Here is a 22,402-nt window from a genome sequence, read left to right as displayed (position 1 = left end):
AGTTTTTTTAACGGTGTACGTACATATCAAAGGGTTGGGAGAGAGTTTCATCGTTTTAAAATATAAAATTGCATAGATTTTTAGTTAGCTTTCAGTTTTGGAACGGTGTACGTACCCAGTACCCAGTCTATAATATCCTCGGAAACCGAAGGGTTGGGATAGCGTTTGATGGAAGAAGAATGAATATTATACCTCCGTAGCTAAAGAAGAATATAGAATAATAAGTGTGATTTTGGTTTTGAAGCTCCAACATAGAGAAGACGGTCACATGAAACGTTTAGCTCCAGCATCATAGACAATTCAGCCGCTACAAAAAAGTGTGCATTGATAGCAGATTATAATAGCACGGAAATTGTAAATATTACTAAAGATTTTACTGGAAATTTGGCAATCTATCACGGAGGACCATCCAAAGAATCATAAAAGTTTTGTTTGATAGTGCTAGATTTTGGTTAACACATACTTTGACTGTATTTAAGTAAGTCAAACTGTTATTGACTGCTTAAAACGGCAATTATCTTGTAAAATAGGACGACGACGTTTTAGTTCTTCTCAAAATAACGTCGTCGTTTTGAAAATAATTAAAGGGTATTTAGGTGTTCCTAGGGTTTCTTGATAAAACAAGATACCTGTGGAGAGAGAGAGAGAGAGAGAGAGAGAGAGAGAGAGAGAGAGAGAGAGAGAGAGAGAGAGAGAGAGAGAGAGAGAGAGAGAGAGAGAGAGAGAGAGAGAGAGTAGTCTACAAAAGAGGGTAGGTGGTGGTTCTACAAAAGAGGGTAAGTAGCGGCGAATTCAATGGATAAAAGAGGGTAGGTGGTGGTTCTACAAAATTCACAATTGAGAAGCAAGCGAGATCAAATCCGATTCTAAATCAGGAACTCATGCAATTCGGTACTACTTTCTCGTCGAGAACATGAGGTAAGTTGATCGAGTTACGAATTTTACATAATCAGAGAAATGGATCTGACATCAATTTGATACACATGAAATGTTTTGTTTGATTTCAAGTAGGCTTACTGAATATATGAAACATATCTAAAAGCCTTTGTGGGATATATGTTTGCTGCAAGATTTTACATTGAATATGGTATCAATTATGTGCAGTTGCTGTTTGATTAAATGTTGAGTGGGCATTTAAGATTAAACTTATGGAATTGATATTTATTGAGACCAAATTTTTTTTTATAACTAACCTTAATGAAAATTAAATTAAGATGATTAACATGTTGTCGGCCTTCTAACAATCTAATATTTTCTTATGTTCTTTTTATTACTCAGAGAGACCCCAAGATTCGTATTCGAGAAGAAAGTGCTTAAGCCAAAGACAAGAGAATCAACGATGAGCAGAAAGAAGAAATGTACAAAATGTGAAGATAAAGACAAGATTAGTCAGTTACCTGATGAAGTACTTATGAAGATACTACTGCGTCTCCCAACTAAAACTGCAGTTAGCACAAGCATTTTATCCAAGCGATGGGAGTATCTTTGGATGTGGTTGCCTAAACTTGAGTACGGTTGTTCCTATCGTTATGGTGAATGTGAAAGGTTAGAGCGTTTTATAAGTTGGAGTTTGCCATTACATCGAGCTCCAGTCATAGAAAGCTTGCGTCTCAAGCTCTGTATACGAAATGTTGAGCCTCACGCTATCGAACTATGGGTTGCATTTGCAGTTTCTCACTGTATCCGTGAGTTAAGTCTTTCCTTCCTTTCTTGTACGGATGATTCTGCTAGAATGCCTAGTAGTTTGTATATCTGCAAATCGCTCGTGATCTTGAAACTAAAACGCGAGGTTCTCATCGATGTCCCTCGCATGGCATGTCTCCCTTCCTTGAAAACTTTGGTCCTTCGACGTGTGACTTACTCAAATGCGAATTCTCTTCACAAGCTTCTTTCCAGTTGCCCTGTTCTTACAGATCTAGTGTTGGAACGAGGTGGAGATGACCATTTTGGAACATGGAAGGTATATGTCCCGTCCTTGCAGAGACTAACTCTTGAGATATTAGGAACTAATGCTCTTAGTGAGCTTATGTTAAGTACTCCTTCTTTGAAGTATTTCAAAATTATTGATGAGAGTGCTACTGAGGAGGTTGATGATTACCCCTTTTATTCTAACACTATGCCCAACCTGGAGGAGGTGTATATTGATTCAATATACCCTGGTTTTGACAAATTTGTTTCATCAATCACATTCGTTACGCGGCTTTCCTTATGCACAGGAGTCGATACCCAAGAGGTATGTTTTCATATTAACATCATTTTATAGAACACTACTAAACAATGTTTTCTTAATGTTGAATCCTTTGTCGTCGTGTGCAGGCGTTATATTGTGAGGGTATTGTCTTCAATCAGCTTACACATCTGGAGTTGTGTCATTGTGGTGTATATTGGTCAAAGGTACTTTTCCGATTACTCAACGATTCTCCTAATTTACGAGAGCTGGAAGTCTATACGCAAAAAGTAAGTTTGATAACTTTAAAGTGATTTTCATATGGTTTAAATTAATTCAATTAATCTTTAAGCTAAGCTCACATGTTTGATCTCAGGATCATATATGGAACCAGCTTGATCCACTGGTTTTCTGTCAGGATGAACTAAATTGTGTTCCTAAATGTTTGTTATCGAGTCTTGAAACATTCAAATGGACAGCGATGTTTGCGACGGAGCAAGAGAGGAATCTGATGAAATATATCTTGAATAATGCTTGCTGCTTAAAGACTGCGACGATCGTGTTTGAGGACGCTCCAGAGAGACAAGTTCCAATTGAGATGATGATCCAGGAGTTTTCACTCTCTTTTAAAGGTTCACCAACATGCCAACTCGTATTTGAATTTGAGTGAGGGTTTTTTACCAGTACCTTTTTTGACGATCTTTTGATGATCTTGATATTTTATATGGTTTTTTTTTCCCAATTCTTGATTGTTATATGACATTTTGATGATCTTTCATAATGAATTTTAATTAAACAAAAATGAAGCTATTTGATCATGCTGTTTTTTTTAGCTCTTACATGACTTTTGAGCTATATCTAATTAACCCTTATTGCTACATGCATTTGATAGATTGATCTTACACCCTCTCTTACAATCTTACAATGGATAATTCTATATATCCGTATTACAAAAACTTACTAAAAAAAATGGTATACTTGTATTATATTTCTGATGGAGAATTTTATTTTTATCAAACATACATATAACCACTACGAACAATTCAACATATAACAAAATATATTTTTTTTGTTTTTGTTTTTTTTCTTTTTGCAATAATGGTCAGTTGGTCACATCAGCTTTCACTTTTTTCTTTTTCTTAATACCCAAAGTTTCTTATAAACACAATTTCCATAAATTTTATTCATTGAAATAATTAATTCAAGGACTAAATAATTATAGACTGACCCAAAAGCCCTATAATATGTTAGAGTCGGCCGGCCCTAATGAAGCGTGCTCATCATATAAATCTGTTTCCATTGATTTTTATTAGGGTTTCTTCGGTTTCGCGTCTTTGTGTACTCTTCTTCTACAAGGTTGTGTTTATGTTACGTGAAGAGATGGACAGGATCAGCCAGTTTCCCGATGAACTTCTATTGAAGGTACTAATGTTTCTTCCGACAAGAACTGCTGTAAGCACGAGTGTTTTGTCCAAGAGATGGGAGTTTATTTGGATGTGGTTGCCTAAGCTTGAGTACGAGTACACCGATCACTCGCACTGGTTAAGGGATTTTGTTAATTTAAATATGCCATTACATAGAGCTCCCGTCATAGAAACCTTTCGTCTAAACTTGAAGAATAGATCAGTTAAGTCTAAGGATATCAGACTGTGGATTGTAATTGCAGTTTCTCGCTCCATCCGTGAGTTAAGCATCAACCTTAGCTTTTACTGCCGTGCTACTAAATTGCCGAGTAGTGTGTATATCTGCAAATCGCTAGTGGTCTTGAAACTAATAGACTACATACTCGTGGATGTTCCTCGTTTGGCTAATCTTCCTTCCTTGAAAACTTTGCTCCTTCGACGTGTGACTTACTTTGATGAGAATTCTATACAACGACTTGTTTCTAGTTGCCCTGTCCTTGAAGATCTAGTTATAGAACGAGTTAGAGAGGATTTTAATTGGCCCGATTACGAGGATTTTATAACATGGAATTTATGCATCCCGTCCTTGCAGAGACTAGCCTTAAAGATTGCAACATATGTTGATTTTAATGAGCTTGTGATAAACACTCCTTCTTTGAAGTATTTCAAATTATGTACACATTATGATTGGGGAGGTGGAGATGTTGCTAGCTACTCGTACGATTTTAAAGATATGCCTATGTTAGAGGAGGCAGATATCGAATCGAGATATCTTGACACCAACAACTTTATTAGATCAATCACATCTGTCAAGCGGCTTTCGTTATGCGTAAGATCAGTCAATGCGGACGAGGTAATTTTGTTTCCATCCATCTATATATATACATCTCACTTTAGAACATTAGGTAATTTGTTTATTATGTTTCTATCATGTACGTACAGGCTTTGAATTGTGAGGGTATTGTCTTCAACCAGCTTGAGAATTTGAAGCTCTGTCTATGTGATACAAATTGGTCAAAGTTACTTGTCCCGTTACTCGAAAAATCTCCTAATTTACAAAGGCTAGAGATTGATCTGAATGATGTAAGTCGTTCTTTCGATATAGTCCTTTTTTCATTTTGGTTTAACTTAGTGAAATTGATCTTCAAGCCAAAACCATCCCTCATGTTTGATCGCAGGATCATAAAGATAGTTGTGTGGATCATCAATTGGTTAGCTTGGAGAATCAACTGAGTTATGTTCCTGAATGTTTGAGGTCGAGTCTCAAAACTTTCAAGTGGAAAGGGAGACATGGATCGCAGACAGAGATAGATGTGGTTAAGTACATTTTGAGAAATGCTCGTTGCTTAGAGACTGCGGCTATCTTATTTCATCAGTCTACTCCAGAGACAGAGGATAAACGTAAGATGATGATGATCCAGGAGTTGTTACCTTCTTCTCGAAGCTCAACAACATGCCAACTCGTATTTGATTGAAGAGGATGTTTTTTCATTTACTATATCGACCATATATTATTTGCATATTATATGGTAAAATCTATTATAATATATATACAGCTAAAGTTAGCTCAACAACATGCCAACTCGTATTTGATTGAAGATTTTACAATATAATATGCAAAGAATATAACAAGTCAACCAAAGTTAGCTGTGTATATCTAGTTTAAAATCTAATCTATTAAATATATGGAAATAATATGGTACGAAAAATTTCTGTGTATTCGACTTAACAAAAAAAAAAACTGATTTACTGTAATCTGTAAATAAACAAACTGTAATTAAGATGATAACTTAGGAATATATAAATAAACAAAATGTAATTAAGATGATAACTTAGGAATATATAAAATGTAATTAAGATGACATAATTAGATAGCTTCTTGTTTAATTTTTTCAATTCAAACTAATCTTTAGAAACAAGATCCTGATAAAACGGTCTCTTCTCTGGTCGAAATATATAGTACAAGTAAACTATAAAAGATTGTACAGCGATTTGGGATCAATAATGGACGGCAACAAAAAAAAAATCAATATTAAGGAACGACTTATTAAAGTCATTGTTATAAAATGACAAGTTTAGCTGTATTAACAAGTTTTATATATATCAAATGGCTGGCTAATATATTTCATACAAGGGGAAGAAGAAGAAGAAGAAGAATATAACAAAAATCCAAATACCCCAATCACCATTGTAGCAACCATGAGTTCTGTGGGTATTTTTCGTAAGGTGGAAATGGATGACAAACCATATTTCGTATACACATTAACACAAACAAACGACAATCCAATCTCTTCTAATGAGCCACTAGCCATGGATTCTAGTGACCCTCTTCAACCTCTTTTTTTCTGTCCCGTTGCACGTAACAAATTTCATAACCAGTGTTTAGAGAAGCCTCTTGCACGTAACACTGCGCGAGTGTTGTTTCTAGCGGACAGGGATGATATTGATGATAACTTTCACGAGTACAGTTCTTCCCCTCACTTCCCGCCTAGTACAAGAAGAGACGATCAACAAGGCGAATCTTTGATCGATTGCAACCTCTATGGTATCTGTAAGCTCCCTTTAGTCCCTTTCAATTTGTCCATCAAAGAACCTGATTATAGAGCATTCATATGCCGTGCATGCGATGACGAAAGGCTCACCACAAGCTATTATCAATGCCTCCAATGTAAAAGAAAGTTCCACAAAGAATGCGTAGAGTCTCCACTTGAGATCAAACATCCTTCACACCCCTTTCATTCTCTTCCCATCCTCTCACCTTTTTCCCTACACAATCTTCTTTGGTTTGCCATTTTTGTGGTCTGATTAATAAGTTTGATCCCACATACATCTGTATCCAATGTGTCTTCGTAATCCATAAAGATTGTATTGGTTTCCCACATGTCATAAGAATATCCCGTCACCCCCACCGTATCTCATTTGCCTCTTCTCTTCCATCTGGAAAACTTTCTTGTGGAGTTTGTCGGCAACAAGTTGACAACAACTATGGTGCATACTCATGCAAAAAATGTGATGCTTATTTTGTTCATTCAAAATGTGCATTACATCCTAAGGTGTGGGATGGAGAAAATCTCGAAGGAGTACCCGAAGAAGAGGATGAGATAGATGATGGTGAGCCGTTCGAGAGGATAGCTGATGGAATAATACTCCATCCATTTCATAGTCACCGTTTGCTACTTGACATCTTCGAAGATTATGATGAATATGATTATTGTCGAGGGTGTATCCTTCCCATCTATGAAGGTCAATTTTATTCATGCTGGGATTGCGACTTCATTCTCCATGAAAGTTGTGCAAATGCTCCACGGATGATACGACATCCCTTACATCCACGTCCACTTACACTAAATGCTGCCAACGAAGGACCTGGTAACAACATAAAAAAGTTTTGTTGTAGTGCATGCAACCGTAAGAGTACTGGCTTCTATTACGAGCATCGTATAGGAGACACAAGCTTCTTGCTAGACCTACGGTGTGCAACGATTATCGAACCATTTATATATCAAGGCCACGAACATCCCTTGTTCTTACCTTGGGATCTACAAAAGGAGAAATGGTGTCAAATGTGTCAAGACAAAAGTGTAGTTTCAATCCTAAATTGCATGGAATGCGATTATACTATATGTTTTCGTTGCGTTACCATCCCATACAAGGTAAGGTATAACCATGACATTCACGCTCTCATAATTTATGATGGGAAAGAAGCAAGTGGTCAACCAGGTTGGTGTGAGATCTGTGAAGGCAGCATAAAAGAGAGGAAGTTGTCGGTTTATAAATGCGATGAATGTTGTACGACTCTTCATGTTGAATGTCTACTTGGGATAGATATTTACATGAAACCTATTAAGTACCCAATAGAGTTCACTATGTACTCGTACCCCACTACATATAGAAGTAGCCGGCCGAGGTTGGAACATGTTTGGATTTTTCACAACATCTCTCTCTCCCGACCAATTTGCACTCGATGCCTGCGTCGTTGTCCATTCCCAACTTATTTCAGAGGGCTCAACAGAGTATTCTTTTGTTCTTGCTCTTGTATCCTTGGAAGTGATGATGATTGGGCATCCAACAAATATTCCCGTAACTTGAAGTATATTTAATATTTCAGTTGTGTTGAATTTCTTTATACTACTTCCCTCGCAAGATGTAACTTTTTATTTATTTTATGTATTTTTTTTTCTAAGGAAGATATTATATATGTAGCTCTTACATGAAAAACATTGTGCATGCTGTTATGTAGCTCTTACGTGAGTTTGAGAAAAATAAAAAATAAAGGAACATAGTAACTAAGAATCTGAACTAAGTTGTTCCCATTGAAAAATTATTTTGCTGAAGAAGCTCCCAATAACTATAGAGATATACTAAAGATCCTTCGAGTCTAGTGCTGATTCACTGAAGATCCTTAAGTTTTTTTTAAATTTGGTAGGATGTCAATTCATCGTTTTACGAATATAGCATAGAAAATAAAAAAACCCATATTCATCTCTTTTTCTGTGTTTCTCACAGTTTTTATTTTATTTTTATAAATGACAAAATGGAGATGCAGATGGAAGAAACTAACGCCATTCTCCAAAACAATATTGATTCCAAACCTAAACTACACAGTACGTATATGTCTTACTTCCTCTAATATTATTCTTGATTTCTAATTCGTAGCCTTCGATTATTTCCTTTAAGTCTATTTACCCTCCCCCACGATCTCTTTTCTTACCTCTACTTTTTATATGTTGTTCTACTCTATTTGCAGAGCTTTTGAGAAAATATGGTTATTAAAAGTTTTTTTAAGAGTTTAGAAAATATAAAGTATATAATAAAATAGGATATAAATATAAAAAAATATCCCACCACCAGATAAGCCTGGGCATTCGGGTTCAGGTCGGATATTTCGGATTTTCGGGTTTTTGGGTTTAGAGATGTAAAACCCGTTCGGATATTTTTATATTTCGGGTTCGGATCAGATATTTCGGGTTCGGGTTCGGATTATCCGGAATACTCAAAATTCAAAATTTGAGTATCCAAATATGTCCAAACTACTAATTCAAAACCTACATAATTTTTTACTTAAATTTATTTAAAAAGAGTTTATAACTTTAAAACAATCAAAATATACAAAAATTGGATAATTTTGACATTAGATTATTACACATAGATATATATTATTAATATATATATATATATATGGGAAATTGCATTGTATGTACCTAGATAAAAGTTTTATTCATTATATGTTAAAGATAATTCCATAATTAGTTTTGCTTTTTCTGGACAATTTTAACCCTATAATCATAAGTTAGCTGATAACTGAGTTAGCGCGATTAATATAATTATACATTTAAAAAATAATATATTATCTTAACAAATAAATTATCTTTAATAATGAAACAAAATATGTATATTTTTAATAAACATGGTTAAATATATTTTTGATGTTTAGATTTTATAATTAAAACAAAACTATATATCGGTTTGTGTTTATAAATAGGGCTTAGGGTTTAGATTTTACAATTAAAACAAAATTATATGTCGGTTTGGGTTTATAAAGGAGTGGTTAGGGTTTAGATTTTACAATTAAAACGAAATTATATATCGGTTTGGGTTGATAAAATAGTGGTTAGGGTTTAGATTTTACAATTAAAAAGAAATTATATATCGGTTTGGATTGATAAAATAGTGGTTAGGGTTTAGATTTTACAATTAAAACAAAATTATATATCGGTTTGGATTGATAAAATAGTGGTTAGAGTTGAGATTTTACAATTAAAACAAAATTATATATCGGTTTGGTTTGATAAAATAGGTGATTAGGGTTTAGATTTTACAATTAAAACGAAATTATATATCGGTTTGAGTTGATAAAATAGTGGTTAGGATTTAGATTTAACACGGTAAATATAAACTTATCACACAAATCATAAATTATCGGGATACAAAACAATTTAACACGATATATTTATAAACTTATACGTATATATATATTGTTATCATGGTAATTCAATAGTTATTCATCTAACTTATAACATAATTTTACTTATGTATTTGATAAACAGTATTGTCGATACTTATATCATTATCTCGCTAAATAATTTGTTTGATCCAAAAGGATATTTTTGTCCACTTATACAAGTTGATGAGAGAGAACTAATTATACACTTATCAATGCTATATTCTTAATTTTTCAGTCAACTGAGTATAAAAATTTAATTCACCCTATATATATATACTAGTTTAGTACCCGTCCAATGGACGGGTTATGTTTATTTAAAATTAAATTAAAATTAAAATTTATTATAATTTATAAAAAAAATAATTTCTAATTTTTTTTTGAAAAAATAAGAGAAATTAATTTCATTTGGGAAGAGATTTTATTTGGTTTGAAGTTTCAAATAAACGTGTATATATCTCTCTCTCTCGCTTAAAATTCGTTATTGACGTTAATTATAAAAATCTAGTAATGTCAAACTGACAATCACCAAAACATTTAGGAGCTATTTGGGAGCTATTCACCATTACCATAATATTGCTAAAATATTTTAAAAAATTCTAAAACATGATTATACCATTTTGTAAAAATTGCTATTTCTTAACTTTCAATTTTTCAAAAAATCATTCTCAGACTATGAAAATTAATTAATTATTATTTGATATGATGGTAAAGTTCTTTCAAATTAACATCAATCTAAAATATGATGTTAAATACAAATATAGTCATTTGTAAATAACTTCATATAAACAACGCAAATAAACATAAAGATTCTAAAATAAATTATAGTATTGTTGAGGAAAACATTAAAAAATCCTTCAAATACGAATTATAAAAAACTACATATTTTTTTAAAAATTATTTTAAAATTACTATATTACGATTTATATTGAACTTTGTTATCTTTAATTTAAGCTAAAAAGTATTTTATTCACCCTTATGTTTTAGACAATGAAATTGCTCAATGGCATAATACATTCATACATAAAAAATTAAACAAATATAACATGTTATAAAATAAAAATCATGAATAAAACTATGTATTTAGTTAAACTGAAAAATCTAGTTTATTTGTAAACTGTAAATCCTAATTCTCCTTTATGAACCCAAACTGAGTAATAACCTTGTTTAAACCTAAATCTCACTCCTCTTTAATAAACCCAAACCGATAAATAATCTCGTTTAATTATAAAATCTAAACTATAATGCACATTTATAAACTCAACATATAACCCTTATAATTGTAAAACCTATAACTCGCAAAACCAGAAATTAGGTCAATAGTTAAAAAATAATTTTTGAGAAATACCCCTTTTGGTGTACCCCTTTTGGTGTACCCCTTTTTAAAAATATACTAATTTTCTATCCATTTTAAAAATATTCCTTTTCAAATATGAAAAATTGTAAACTTTTATATAATTTATAAGGTACATCTAGATCATCATTACTATTGGGAGACTCAATAAAAATATTTATAAAGTTTTAAAAAGGTTCTAAACGGAATTTATAAGACTTTTATAAGGTTTTTATAAGTTTTACAAAGTTTTTATATGTTTTTAAAAGGTATTTATATGGTATTTGAAATTTACACACATAGAAAGATAATTTGTGTCTAAATATATAAGCTTAAACATTTTTTTTAGAAATATCAATTTTTATACTTTTTAATTTATCAAAAATATCCCTTTTCCATACCAATTTTTAAAAATACCCCTATTTCAAACTTTATGAAAAAACTACTATAAATGTTGAAATTTATCCAAATATGTGTGTAAATTTTTAAATTACCTTTATATATGTTTATATTTTTATATATCTTTCATAAATAGCGTAAAATAATTTATAAATACATTTTAAAAACCTTTTAAAAACCTTATAAGCACTTTAGAAACCACTTAAAAACATTATAAAACTTGTAACAACGATTTAAAACCTTTTAAAACATATAAAATATTTGTATCAAATTTCCAAGTAGTAGTTATTATATAGAAATACCTTATAAACTATATAAAACTTTATAATTTCTCATATTTAAACATGGATATTTTTGAAAATTAATAGATAAATGAGGTATTTTTGGAAAGGGGTACACCAAAAAGGGTATTTCTCTTTAGTTCTCTTTAATTTTTTATAATTATTTTTTAATGTTGTTTAAAAATTCTATTTGTATCTTAATATTAACAAAATTAGATATAATATGTTGTGACATCTTATATTTTTACTTGACACTTATCATGAGCACGTGAGTTAGTAAATTTAAAAACCAAGTTTCGACATATAATCTCGTTTAATTGTTAAATTTACAAAAACTGTCATATATTCTTGTTAATTATAAATTTTAAATCCCTATCTTATTAATTGTTAAACTTAAACCATAATTTTAATTTATAAAGATAAACCATAATTCTTATTTATCATTTATCCAAACCAACAAATAACCTGATTTAATTGTAAAATCAAAGTTTAAACCTTAATTTTCTTCTGTAAACAAAAACCGCCATATATTCTTGTTAATTTTTTTTTGAACACCTATCTTATTAATAAACCAAATTGACATAACTGAAATTACGTTATTTGTTTAATTTTATTAATAATTTTTAATCTATAATTCCTTATAATATTTATTTTATATATTTCCCTTTTTGATAAGGTTAATAATATTTCTATTTTATCTAAATATTAACAAAATTAGTTACGACACGTGTCAACATCTTATCGTTTATAATTGACACGTGTCACTATCTTGTTAATGTCTGACTTTGAAAACCAAGGTTTATATAATAAGATATATATATATTATGGGGGTATTCGGATATCCATTCGGGTTTCGGTTCGGTTCGAATTTGGGTTCAGATTTTCGGATTTAGAAATATAGAATCCGTTTGGGTATTTCTAGGTTTCGGGTTCAGATTGGATTTTTTGAATCGGGTTCGGGTCGGATCTTCGTATCTACACATTTTTTTTTATTATTTTTTACTTTTTTTTATATAATAATTAAACAGAGAGAGAGAGGCGAACGATCAATCATTTTAAAGAGTGAGATAAAGTCACAGAGCCCAGTCTTCCATTCTCACTCTCTCTTTCACAGCTGCTTTAATGTTAGATCTGTCTTTTACGTCGCTTCGAAGTCTTCTTCATTCCTTCACATACCCAAATCCTACGCATCCACTCAAATCCCTAATTATCCAATTCCCACTCTCAGACATCTCTCCAATTCCACAATGGCCTCTCCCAACCCCTACACCAAGCCTCGCTCTCCACCACCGAATGCCGTAGTACCGCCGCCGTCTACCACTCAGCCCCGGTCTAAATCCAGCGGAGGTGGATTCTTCTGTAAGTCTGTTCTACTTGCTCTCTTTCTCCTCGCCTTGCCGTTGTTCCCTTCCCAAGCTCCTGATTTCGTCGGTGAGACTGTTCTCACCAAGTTCTGGGAACTCATTCACCTCTTGTTCGTCGGCATTGCTGTTGCTTATGGTTTGTTTAGCCGTAGGAATGTTGATTCCTCTGTTGATTTAAGGATGAGCCGTGTAGATGAGTCTTCCTTGTCCTATGTTTCTAGAATCTTCCAGGTTTCTTCGGTTTTTGATGAAGAGTTTGACGAGAACAATTCTTGCGAGTTTGTTGATGTGAGGAGTGAGACTCGTTCGATTAATGAGAATGCTCGAGCTTCTGTTGTTGTTGATAGCGAATTGGAAGAATCGTCTGAATATGGTACTAAAACTAACGAAGTCAGAGCTTGGAATTCGCAGTATTTTCAGGGCAAATCTAAGGTTGTGGTTGCTCGACCAGCTTATGGTCTTGATGGTCATGTTGTGCATCAGCCATTAGGCTTGCCGATTAGGAGTTTAAGGTCAGCTTTGAGAGATTCTACTGCAGCTCCTGATGATATCTGTGATGGAGCTGTAAGTGGGGAAGCTGAGTCATTATTGCCTGATGAGGTCATCATGGCTGCTCCGACTCCATCTGTTCCATGGCATTTTAGTCCTGAAATGATGGGCATGGGAGACAACTATCCTTCAGAGTTTTACCCTCAATCTGTTGATGAAACTCAGTTTGCGGCTCGCAATTCAACATCTTCTTCTTCATCACAAACTAGTCTTGCATCCCATACTCAGAACAAATTCTCGCCTTCTTGTTCTGTTTCTGAGGAGTCACTAAACTCAAATGTGGAAGAATTGGTCAAGGAAGAGAGTCTTCAGGGTTCAACACGGTCTTGTTCGCCATCCTTACCCCCATCGCCATCTTTGTCTCTGTCGCCGCCATTGTCTCCATCTCCACCATCGCCACAATTAGTGATCGAAGCTACTCACAGGCGTTTACCAGAAGTTGTAACTGATGATACCCACCGGCGTGCCTCGCATTCTCGGCATTACAGTGATGGTTCATTGTTAGAGGAGGATGTAAGGAAGGGTTTTGAAGATGAACTGGAGGGGCGAAAAGTCAGAGACAGAAAAACAGAATTCTTCAGTAAGAAAGAACGGGGATCTAAGTCACTTAATTTGACTGCTGAAAGTTCCCGGAGAGGGAGCAAGTCTCGCAGATCTTATCCTCCTGAGTCCATCTCATCTCCCATTGGTGGTGCTGATACAAGGAGACGGAATCTTCAGCAAAAGAGTGATATCCATTTGCTTGAAGACAATATTGGGAAAGGTCTAGAGGCCGACAATAACAATGTGAGGGCCAAAAAGGGAAGGAGTCACGACTCTCTGGAGCTACCAGCCGAAGACTCTGCAAAAGATGAGGAATTCAGCGAATCTTTTCCTGCTTTAGATGTATTGTTCCAACCAACGAATGCTAAAGCTTCAAGGCGTGCAATGCATTCTTCACGAGGGGGACATGACAGTTTGCCGGAGAAGGATGACGCAAGAAAGTTAGAAGATGACACTGTGCATTCCGATAAGCCCTGGAAAACGGACATTCGTGGTAATGACAAGGAATTGAGATCAAACAGTCCGAGACTTGAATCACCACGTTCTTGGAGAGCTTCTAGTAATGTATCATTGAGAGGAAAGTCTGTGAGGACCATAAGATCTGATCGCCATGGGAAAAATCAAAAGACAGATGGAGATTCATCTGATGATCGACCAGAAGCTAAAGTAGAAAGCCGAGGAAGAACAAAATCGAGAAGACAACGACAAGAAGAACTATCAATTGTACTGCACCAGGAGAATATTTCAGAAACTCATGCTAAATCTGAGCCAGATGAGGTTGCTATGGAAGAGACCGAGACCGAGGCCGAGCAGCAACCTCAAGTAACATTAGAGGGGGAAGAAGAAGCTGCTTGGGAAAGCCAAAGCAATGCAAGTCATGACCATAATGAGGTTGATAGAAAAGCGGGGGAGTTCATAGCAAAATTCCGGGAACAAATCCGGTTGCAGAAACTCATATCCGGTGAACAACCCAGAGGAAGAGGAGGAGGCGGCCCTGGTATGATCAGAAACAGCCATTTCAGATGACACGTACCACTATTTATTCCTTCATTACTTGTATTATTGTTGTAACTTTTATCTATTGGCATTGTTGATGAGAATCTGGAGTGTTTGTTTGAATAAAATGAAATTTTAACTTATTAGAGTGGAGTCAAAAGTTATGACCACGTGGACGAATTGGACAGAAAAGGAACTATCTGGGTCCAAATTATAATACAGTGAAAATATAGGGGGCAAAAATTAATTATCCACGAAATCAAACGCAGAAGAACAACTTGGGATAAAACTGGATTCTGCAGGAATCGCCGGGGGGAGAAGCTATGGTGATGATTTTATCTACTCCGCTCAATCCAAGACTTACAGTTCTATGTGAGTTCTTCCCTCTCTCAAAACTTTCATTGCTCTTCCGATTGAGTAAGCTGGGTTCTTGGGCAAATAAGACTGAGCTTGTAAAAAAATCTTGTAGGTGAAACAAAACTGTCGTTATCTCGTAGCAAACGCTCGGTATGTTGTTCACTGAGTGAAGAACCAAAAGACCAAAGGTAAAAATTGCAATTTTGGGAGATGGGTTTCTTCCTTTTTGGTTTGATTTTGGAGATAAAGCTAAGGTTTTTTTAAAAATTTGCAGCTCGAGTCGGAGGAGTGTTGTTTATCTATTGGCTACTTCGCCGTGTTTGTTGTTTCCGGTGTTATCTTCATCTGCGAAGACTAAATCCAAGAGCCCTTATGATGAGAGACGGTTACTAGAACAGAACAAGAGGATACAGAGAGAGAACAACGCTCCTGACGAATTTCCAAACTTTGTTAGAGAAGGTTTAAGCTTTTATTGCACTGTTTCTTGTTTTTTTGAGTATTGGTTCTTATAGGAACTTATTGTCCTTTTGTTTGTGTTTATGTTTTTGCTGATATAGTGCAGGTTTTGAGGTTAAGGTTGTAGCTTCAGATAATTTCGTAAAGGCTGATTCAGGCCTCATATATCGGGATTTCAATGTTGGTCAAGGTGATTGCCCAAAAGATGGTCAGCAGGTACTACTTTCTCTATCTTCCATTGGTTAGCTTATCCGAAGTTAGATAGATCATTAATGGAATTATTTGGATGGAATTGAGGACATCATTGTGTTTTATGGTAATTCCGACAGGTGACTTTTCACTACATTGGCTACAATGAGTCCGGAAGGCGAATAGATAGTACTTACATACAAGGCTCTCCTGCTAGAATCCGCATGGGAACCAATGCACTTGTTCCTGGCAAGTTAAAAGACATTAATTTGCCTTTAATAATATGATTTTATTGATGAATCTTCTCTGAAAGTAAAGAGATTGAAGATTGCTTTTTGCGGATATTGATGATGCAGGATTTGAAATGGGAATTCGTGACATGAAGCCCGGTGGGCGAAGAAGGATCATCATCCCTCCAGAATTGGGACCTCCGGTAAGTTCATACTCGATATACTTAAAACACACAATTCCTATGTGTACATGTTTCTGAACTGTAAACTTGATTAGTAGTAAACTTTTGCAGAGACATTTTATTGAATAGACCATCATCTCTATCAACTATGTTTTAAATGGAATTACTACTTGAACCTGCTCGTTTAGGACATTCGAAGCTCGTTTAGGGACATATGCTAACCGTTGTAGATTAATGTTGTACTGTATAATCACTGTTTTCACCTTGGTTGATCATATTTTTGACCAAAAAAGTTCATTTCTCGATCATTGGGCTCTAATCAGGTGGGACCTTCGACCTTCTTCAGCTCAAAGCAATTTGAAGTTTTCGATGTGGAGTTGCTCAGCATCCAGAATTGTGAGAGGAGGACAATTATAGGGTTCTACTCAGATGTCACATGCAGTTAACTTCCAAGTGATCTGCATGACTAAGCTTTTATTGAATCTGCAAAGAAACAAGAAAAACCAAATATTCTTTCTTTGCTTAGGCATTTCTATGTTATGGGAGGGTTTCTTGTAGAGGTGGAAATTACATAGAGAGAGGTAAAGAATATGTATTGTAAAGTTTCGACCTTTGTCATAATCATATTTCACTTTTGGTTGATCACGTTCTAAGCGTTCGGAGCATTTTGTTTTATTCCCTATATCTCTGTTTCTTTTGTAAACAATCTCTGCTTCAATTCGTTTTCTTTTTCTCCGTGTCGTCTCTTCTATTTCGTCAATTTGGTCCTGTAGGGTTTTGAGATTTCCTCGTTCTTGTCTCCATTAGAATTAAACCTTTACACTTAGCCAGAGGGTTCGAGTTCAGTTTTCTTTATCCCCAAAAACCCTAAACTATTCGTAGTTTCAATTCATTAAGTTCATGAACTCGAGTATTGTTTAAGCTTTCTTACTCTTACAGCTTCGTGACTGTGATTGCAGCGTATCAAACATGTCGTCGCTGCGTAATTGTGTTCCACGGCCTGCTCACAAGGAACGATCTCAACCGTAAGCTATCATTGTTCTTGTCCTTTGTTCTTTCTTCGTTTGCTTGCCACTCTTTATTAAAGTTTGGATTTTTATATGTATCAGTCAAGCGAGGAAGAGGTTTGGTATCCTCGAGAAGCATAAGGATTATGTTATCCGAGCTAAAGCTTTTCACAAAAAGCAGGACACTTTAAAGGTACTACAACACTCTCTCTGCTTACAATTGTATCTCTGCTATGATTCTGCTGTTGAGACTTGAGAGATCTCAGGGCTTTAGGAATGTATGTTTGTGGAGTCTTTCAAGTAGACATTTGTTGGTTTAAGGGAGTGACTGATTGATTTGTGTGAGATAGCTCAAGAAACGCAAAACCATTGATTGCATTCTTAGCTAGCGCGTTGCAGAGTTCAGCGTCTCTTACAACACCGTTCTTATTTTTTTATTTACTGTAGATACTTAGACAGAAGGCAGCATTCAAGAATCCAGATGAATTCAACTTTAAGATGATCAATAGTAAAACAGTTGATGGATATCATAGATCAAAGTAAGCATATCGAATTCGTTGTGTTTGATTTTCTATTTTCACTGTATCATAGACCAACTCTCATGGTTTTTCCTTCTTCTTCTTGGTTTGTAAATTTTTGACAAAGTTATTGTTTTCAGGGATGAGGTAAATAAATACTCTGCAGAAGAGGTCATGATAATGAAGACCTAAGATATAGGATATGTGTTCCAAAAATGGCAGAGTGAGAAAAACGTAAGTTGTCTTTCCTCAATCACAGCCCGAGAGCTTTCTGGTCACAATCATATTTATCCCTGTTTCTCTTTGTTCCTTCTTACCTTTTGTAGAAAATTGACAAGCTTACTGCATCACTGCAATGTACTGAGGGTCAGTCTAGTCGCAGACATGTTTACTTCGCAGAAGACAGGTTAGTCCCAACATTTTAGTCCTTTCTTACTTTCATCTTTCTGTGTGACTGTTCATATGGACCTGGAAAATTTGATCCTTGTTACCTTAAGATTCGAAAGACATACGTGATCTATGTTGTCTTATGATCTGTAACTCTGGTGCTTCTTTATCAGAGAGGAGGCTAGAGAACTGGATTTACAAAGTAGAAGCAAAAGTGATATCTCTGCGATAGAGATCCCGAAAGATATTAAAAAGTATGTATCTAAAATGCATTAGATGTTTTTATCATACCGACAAGCAATAGTCATCATCTTCTATTTCTTGAAACAGGAAAATGGATAGGGCCTATAGAGACCTCGAGACTCATTTTTAAGTTACTCATAAAGAGTTCATCTAATACAAATATTCAAGTTAGATATGATTTTGAATCAAGTTCAGAGTTTATGTGATAAGGATATTGATGGAAACTTCAAAATGCTAATGTTTACACCATTGTATATCTTCCATTTCGAAACTATGCAAATGATCTGACGAAGAAGTTTATAATTCGCTAAAATTGTTCGTTTATTTATTTTTCAGGGACTTGTTAGATCGATTGAATATATTTAAGTTTCAGATTTTGATGAATTTTGAATTTTAATAAATTTATATTTTATATTGTATTTAATATTAGAAGTTGCAGTTTACGTTATATTGTATTTTGATTTTTGAGAATTTTTTAAATATAATTACTAATTAATAACCTAACTTCTTATTCAGAAAAAGAAATTGTGTTAGAAAAAATAACAGAACAGAACAAAGGCTTGTTGTTTTTTCAGAGAAAAAAAAAAGGGCCAGGGCTGGACAGAGTTCAGCCATTTAATATTTATTTTACAAAGTCTTTTTATATTAAGAGTTGAACAGGGTCAGAGTCAGAATCGAACAGGGCTTACAAGCTCTTTTTAACATCCCTAATTCTCATCATCAATATTACTCAACATTATGCATGTCATTAATTACCATTCTCTACTTGTTCACTAAGACAAGAAAAATGCCAAAATCTGAACAAGTTGACGAACACATAGCTCTCTAAAAAAAATACATAGAGAAGAGGGAGGGCCACATGAAACATTTAGCTCCAGCCTCATAGACAATTCATACACTATAAAAAGTGTACATTGATAACAGATTATAATAGCACGGAAATTGTAAATGCTATTAAAGATTGTACACGAAATCTGGCAATCTATGAATCTATCATAAGGTCATCATTATCCATGGACTCTTAAGCCACTCTTAGTCTAAGATTTGAGAGGCCAATCTTAACAAATCTTAGGCTAAGAGTGGGTTAAAATCCCATGGTTAATGTTGCTCTAAAGGACCATCATAAGAATCATAAAAGTTTTGTTTGACAGTGTTAGATTTTGATTAACTCATACTTTCACCGTATTTAAGTAAGTCAAACTGTATCGAATGCTTAAGCGGAAATTATTTTATAAAATAGGACGACGACGTTTTAGTTATTCTTAACATAACGTCGTCGTTTTGAAAATACTTAAAGGGTATTTAAATGCTCATAGGGTTTACAGATCAAACAAGATACATATGCTGAGAGAGAGAAAGAGAGAGAGCGGCGATTTCAATGGATAAAAGAGGGTAGGTGGTGGTTCTAAAAAATTCACAGTTCGGAAGCAAGCGAGATCACAACCGATTCTAAAGCAAGAATTCATGCAGTTTGGTACTACTTTGCAGTCAAGAACATGAGGTAAATTGATACAATTAGGAATTTTACATAATCAGAGAAATGGATCTGACATAGATTTAATACACATGAAATGTTTTGTTTGATTTCAAGTAGGCTTACATAATATATGTAACGTATATAAAATCCTTCCTACGCGGGGATATATGTTTGGCCTAGATTTTACATGAATATGATATCGTTATGTGCAGTTGCTGTGTGAGTAAATGTTGAGTGAGCATTTACAATTAAATTGAAGGAATTTTTATATATTATATTGAGGCAAACAATTTTTAATTAACTGAGAAGGACAAGTGGGCTAGTGTTTCTCAACTCTCTTGCCTTCTCACCAGATCTGGGTTGAGTCCAGTCTTTCTCAAAGAGAGACGTATAATTTGTAATGATGTAAAAAAAAAACATTTAACTTTAATGAATATTAGACTAACATATTGTCGGCCTAGGCCTTATAACACTCTAATATTTTCTTATGTTCTTCTTGTTATTCAGAGAGACCCCAAGATTCGTATTCGAGAAAACAGAAGAATCAACGATGAGCAGAAATAAGAAATGTAAAGATTGTGAAGATAAAGACAAGATTAGTCAGTTACCTGATGAACTACTCATGAAGATACTACTGCTTCTCCCAACAAAAACTGCAGTTAGCACAAGTATTTTATCCAAACGATGGGAGTATCTTTGGATGTGGTTGCCTAAACTTGAGTACGAGTGTTACCATGATACCGCTCCTAAAGTCGAAAGGTTAGAGCGTTTCATAAGTTTGAATTTGCCATTACATAAAGCTCCAGTCATCGAAAGCTTGCATCTCAAGTTCAATAATATCCAACTAGTTCGAATAATTGAGCCTCAAGTTTTCGAACTATGGGTTGCATATGCAGTTTCTCACTGTATCCGTAAGTTAAGTCTTTCCTTCTGTCATTGTACGGAGGATCTTGCTAGGTTGCCTAGTAGTTTGTATATCTGCAAATGGCTCGTGGTCTTGAAGCTGAAAGAAGATGTTGTCATTGATGTTCCTCGCATGGGATCTCTCCCGTCCTTGAAAACTTTAGTCCTCCGACGTGTGACTTACGCAGATGATCATAATGCTCTTCACAGACTTCTTTCATGTTGCCCTGTTCTTGAAGATCTAAAGTTGGAACGAAAAGAAGGTGACGACTTGGGAAAATGGTGGGTTTTTGTCCCGTCCTTACTGAGACTAACTATTAGGATATTATCATATATTGATGCTGGTGTGCTTGAGTTAAAAACTCCTTCTTTGAAGTACTTCAGAGTTGTTGATAACGGTGTCAGTGATGCTGATGTTTGCTCCTTTTCTTCTATCCCTATGCCCAACCTGGAGGACGTGGATGTTGTTTCAGTATACCTTAGTTTTCACAAGTTTGTTTCATCAATCATATATGTTCAGTGTCTTACATTATGCGCAGGATTAAATACTCAAGAGGTATGTTTTCATATCAATATCATTTTCCAACACTACTAAACCATGTTTTCTTAATGTTTACTATAATCTTTTTCCCCCGTTGTGTGCAGGGGTTATATAGTGAGGGTATTGTCTTCAATCAGCTTAAACATCTCAGGTTATGTCAATGTGGTAAAAATTGGTCAAAGTTACTTTTGCGGCTACTCAACGATTCTCCTAATTTACGAGAGCTGAACATCTTTCAAGATGAGGTAAGTTTGTTAGTTTTAATTTGGTTTAATTTACTTTGACTAATATTTAAGCTAAGCTCTCATGTTTGATCTGATCAGGGTCATGAATGTGATTTCGAAATATGGGATTCCTGGGAGGATGATTTAAATTGTGTTCCTAAATGTTTGTCGTCGAGTCTTGAAACTTTCACGTGGAGACAGATGTTTGCGACGGAGCAAGAGAGGCGTCTGATGAAATATATCTTGAAAAATGCTCGTTCCTTAAAGACTGCGACAATTGTGTTTGAGGACGCTCCAAGGAGAGAAGATCCACTTGAGATGACGATGCAGGAGTTTTCACTCTCTAAAGGTTCACCAACATGCCAACTCGTATTTGAATTTGAGTGAGGATCTTTATCAGTTCCTGGTTTCAAACTTTGATGATCTTTTGATCATCTTGATAGTTTTTGTGGTTTCTTCCCAATTCTTGATAGTTATATAAACTTTGATGGAGGATTTTAATTAAACCAATAATGAAGTTATTTGATCATGCTGTTTTTGTAGCTCTTATATGACTTTGAGCTATATCTAATTAACCCTTATTGCTACATGCATTTGATAAATAGATCTTACACCATCTTACAAACTAATTTGAGTTAAGCACCAACCTTAGAACCTTAGCTTTTGTTCGTGCCATGATACTTCTCTTCTAGATAATTTAATCATACGCTCT

At 34.5% G+C, this 22,402-nt stretch overlaps 4 protein-coding genes and 2 pseudogenes across 6 annotated transcripts; all 6 read left to right on the top strand.

Moving 5' to 3' along the window:
• The first annotated feature begins 785 nt into the window (after positions 1-785).
• LOC17879755 (putative F-box/FBD/LRR-repeat protein At4g00315) lies at positions 786-22,232 on the top strand. 3 transcript variants are annotated; one of them, XM_006285122.2, is made up of 4 exons: positions 786-918; positions 20,530-21,481; positions 21,571-21,711; positions 21,790-22,232. In XM_006285122.2, the coding sequence occupies exons 1-4, from the start codon at positions 914-916 to the stop codon at positions 22,075-22,077; spliced, it is 1,386 nt and encodes a 461-aa protein (XP_006285184.2). In that variant the 5' UTR covers positions 786-913; the 3' UTR covers positions 22,078-22,232. The 3 variants fall into 3 exon arrangements, with proteins under 3 accessions (XP_006285184.2, XP_023633935.1, XP_023633934.1); XM_023778167.1 differs by lacking the exons at positions 20,530-21,481; positions 21,571-21,711; positions 21,790-22,232 and adding exons at positions 1,279-1,960; positions 2,317-2,394; positions 2,544-2,864; XM_023778166.1 differs by lacking the exons at positions 20,530-21,481; positions 21,571-21,711; positions 21,790-22,232 and adding exons at positions 1,279-1,960; positions 2,317-2,457; positions 2,544-2,864.
• On the top strand, positions 3,490-5,074 carry LOC17878056 (putative F-box/LRR-repeat protein At4g15060). Its single transcript, XM_023778168.1, has 3 exons — positions 3,490-4,423; positions 4,513-4,653; positions 4,749-5,074. The coding sequence occupies exons 1-3, from the start codon at positions 3,533-3,535 to the stop codon at positions 5,043-5,045; spliced, it is 1,329 nt and encodes a 442-aa protein (XP_023633936.1). The 5' UTR covers positions 3,490-3,532; the 3' UTR covers positions 5,046-5,074.
• LOC17880479 lies at positions 5,758-7,670 on the top strand (annotated as a pseudogene).
• On the top strand, positions 12,587-15,119 carry LOC17877901. Its single transcript, XM_006285913.2, has one exon. It carries the CDS (start codon positions 12,772-12,774, stop codon positions 15,004-15,006), a length of 2,235 nt encoding a protein of 744 aa, XP_006285975.1. The 5' UTR covers positions 12,587-12,771; the 3' UTR covers positions 15,007-15,119.
• On the top strand, positions 15,250-16,893 carry LOC17877948 (peptidyl-prolyl cis-trans isomerase FKBP20-2, chloroplastic). The gene is made up of 7 exons (XM_006282639.2): positions 15,250-15,348; positions 15,446-15,521; positions 15,608-15,792; positions 15,896-16,005; positions 16,119-16,227; positions 16,335-16,411; positions 16,714-16,893. Exons 1-7 carry the CDS (start codon positions 15,300-15,302, stop codon positions 16,834-16,836), a joined length of 729 nt encoding a protein of 242 aa, XP_006282701.1. The 5' UTR covers positions 15,250-15,299; the 3' UTR covers positions 16,837-16,893.
• On the top strand, positions 16,881-18,730 carry LOC17880522 (annotated as a pseudogene).
• Positions 22,233-22,402: the final 170 nt, after the last annotated feature.

Source organism: Capsella rubella, unplaced genomic scaffold, assembly GCF_000375325.1.
Source record: "Capsella rubella cultivar Monte Gargano unplaced genomic scaffold, Caprub1_0 scaffold_7, whole genome shotgun sequence".
Taxonomy (NCBI): Eukaryota; Viridiplantae; Streptophyta; class Magnoliopsida; order Brassicales; family Brassicaceae; genus Capsella; species Capsella rubella.
The sequence above is the reverse complement of the archived record's forward strand: the minus strand, read 5'-3'. Positions and strand labels throughout refer to the sequence as shown.

Excerpts from the sequence above, each read along its gene's own strand:
- LOC17879755 (XM_006285122.2), top strand. Across the intron at positions 21,482-21,570 it reads CAGGATTAAATACTCAAGAG|GGGTTATATAGTGAGGGTAT; the intron begins GTATGTTTTCAT and ends CGTTGTGTGCAG. Across the intron at positions 21,712-21,789 it reads TGAACATCTTTCAAGATGAG|GGTCATGAATGTGATTTCGA; the intron begins GTAAGTTTGTTA and ends TGATCTGATCAG.
- LOC17877901 (XM_006285913.2), top strand. The coding sequence starts at position 12,772 with ATGGCCTCTCCCAACCCCTACACCAAGCCTCGCTCTCCACCACCGAAT.
- LOC17877948 (XM_006282639.2), top strand. The coding sequence starts at position 15,300 with ATGGTGATGATTTTATCTACTCCGCTCAATCCAAGACTTACAGTTCTA. Across the intron at positions 15,349-15,445 it reads TCCAAGACTTACAGTTCTAT|GTGAAACAAAACTGTCGTTA; the intron begins GTGAGTTCTTCC and ends AAAATCTTGTAG. Across the intron at positions 16,412-16,713 it reads CTCCAGAATTGGGACCTCCG|GTGGGACCTTCGACCTTCTT; the intron begins GTAAGTTCATAC and ends GGCTCTAATCAG.
- LOC17878056 (XM_023778168.1), top strand. The coding sequence starts at position 3,533 with ATGTTACGTGAAGAGATGGACAGGATCAGCCAGTTTCCCGATGAACTT. Across the intron at positions 4,424-4,512 it reads GATCAGTCAATGCGGACGAG|GCTTTGAATTGTGAGGGTAT; the intron begins GTAATTTTGTTT and ends ATGTACGTACAG. Across the intron at positions 4,654-4,748 it reads TAGAGATTGATCTGAATGAT|GATCATAAAGATAGTTGTGT; the intron begins GTAAGTCGTTCT and ends GTTTGATCGCAG.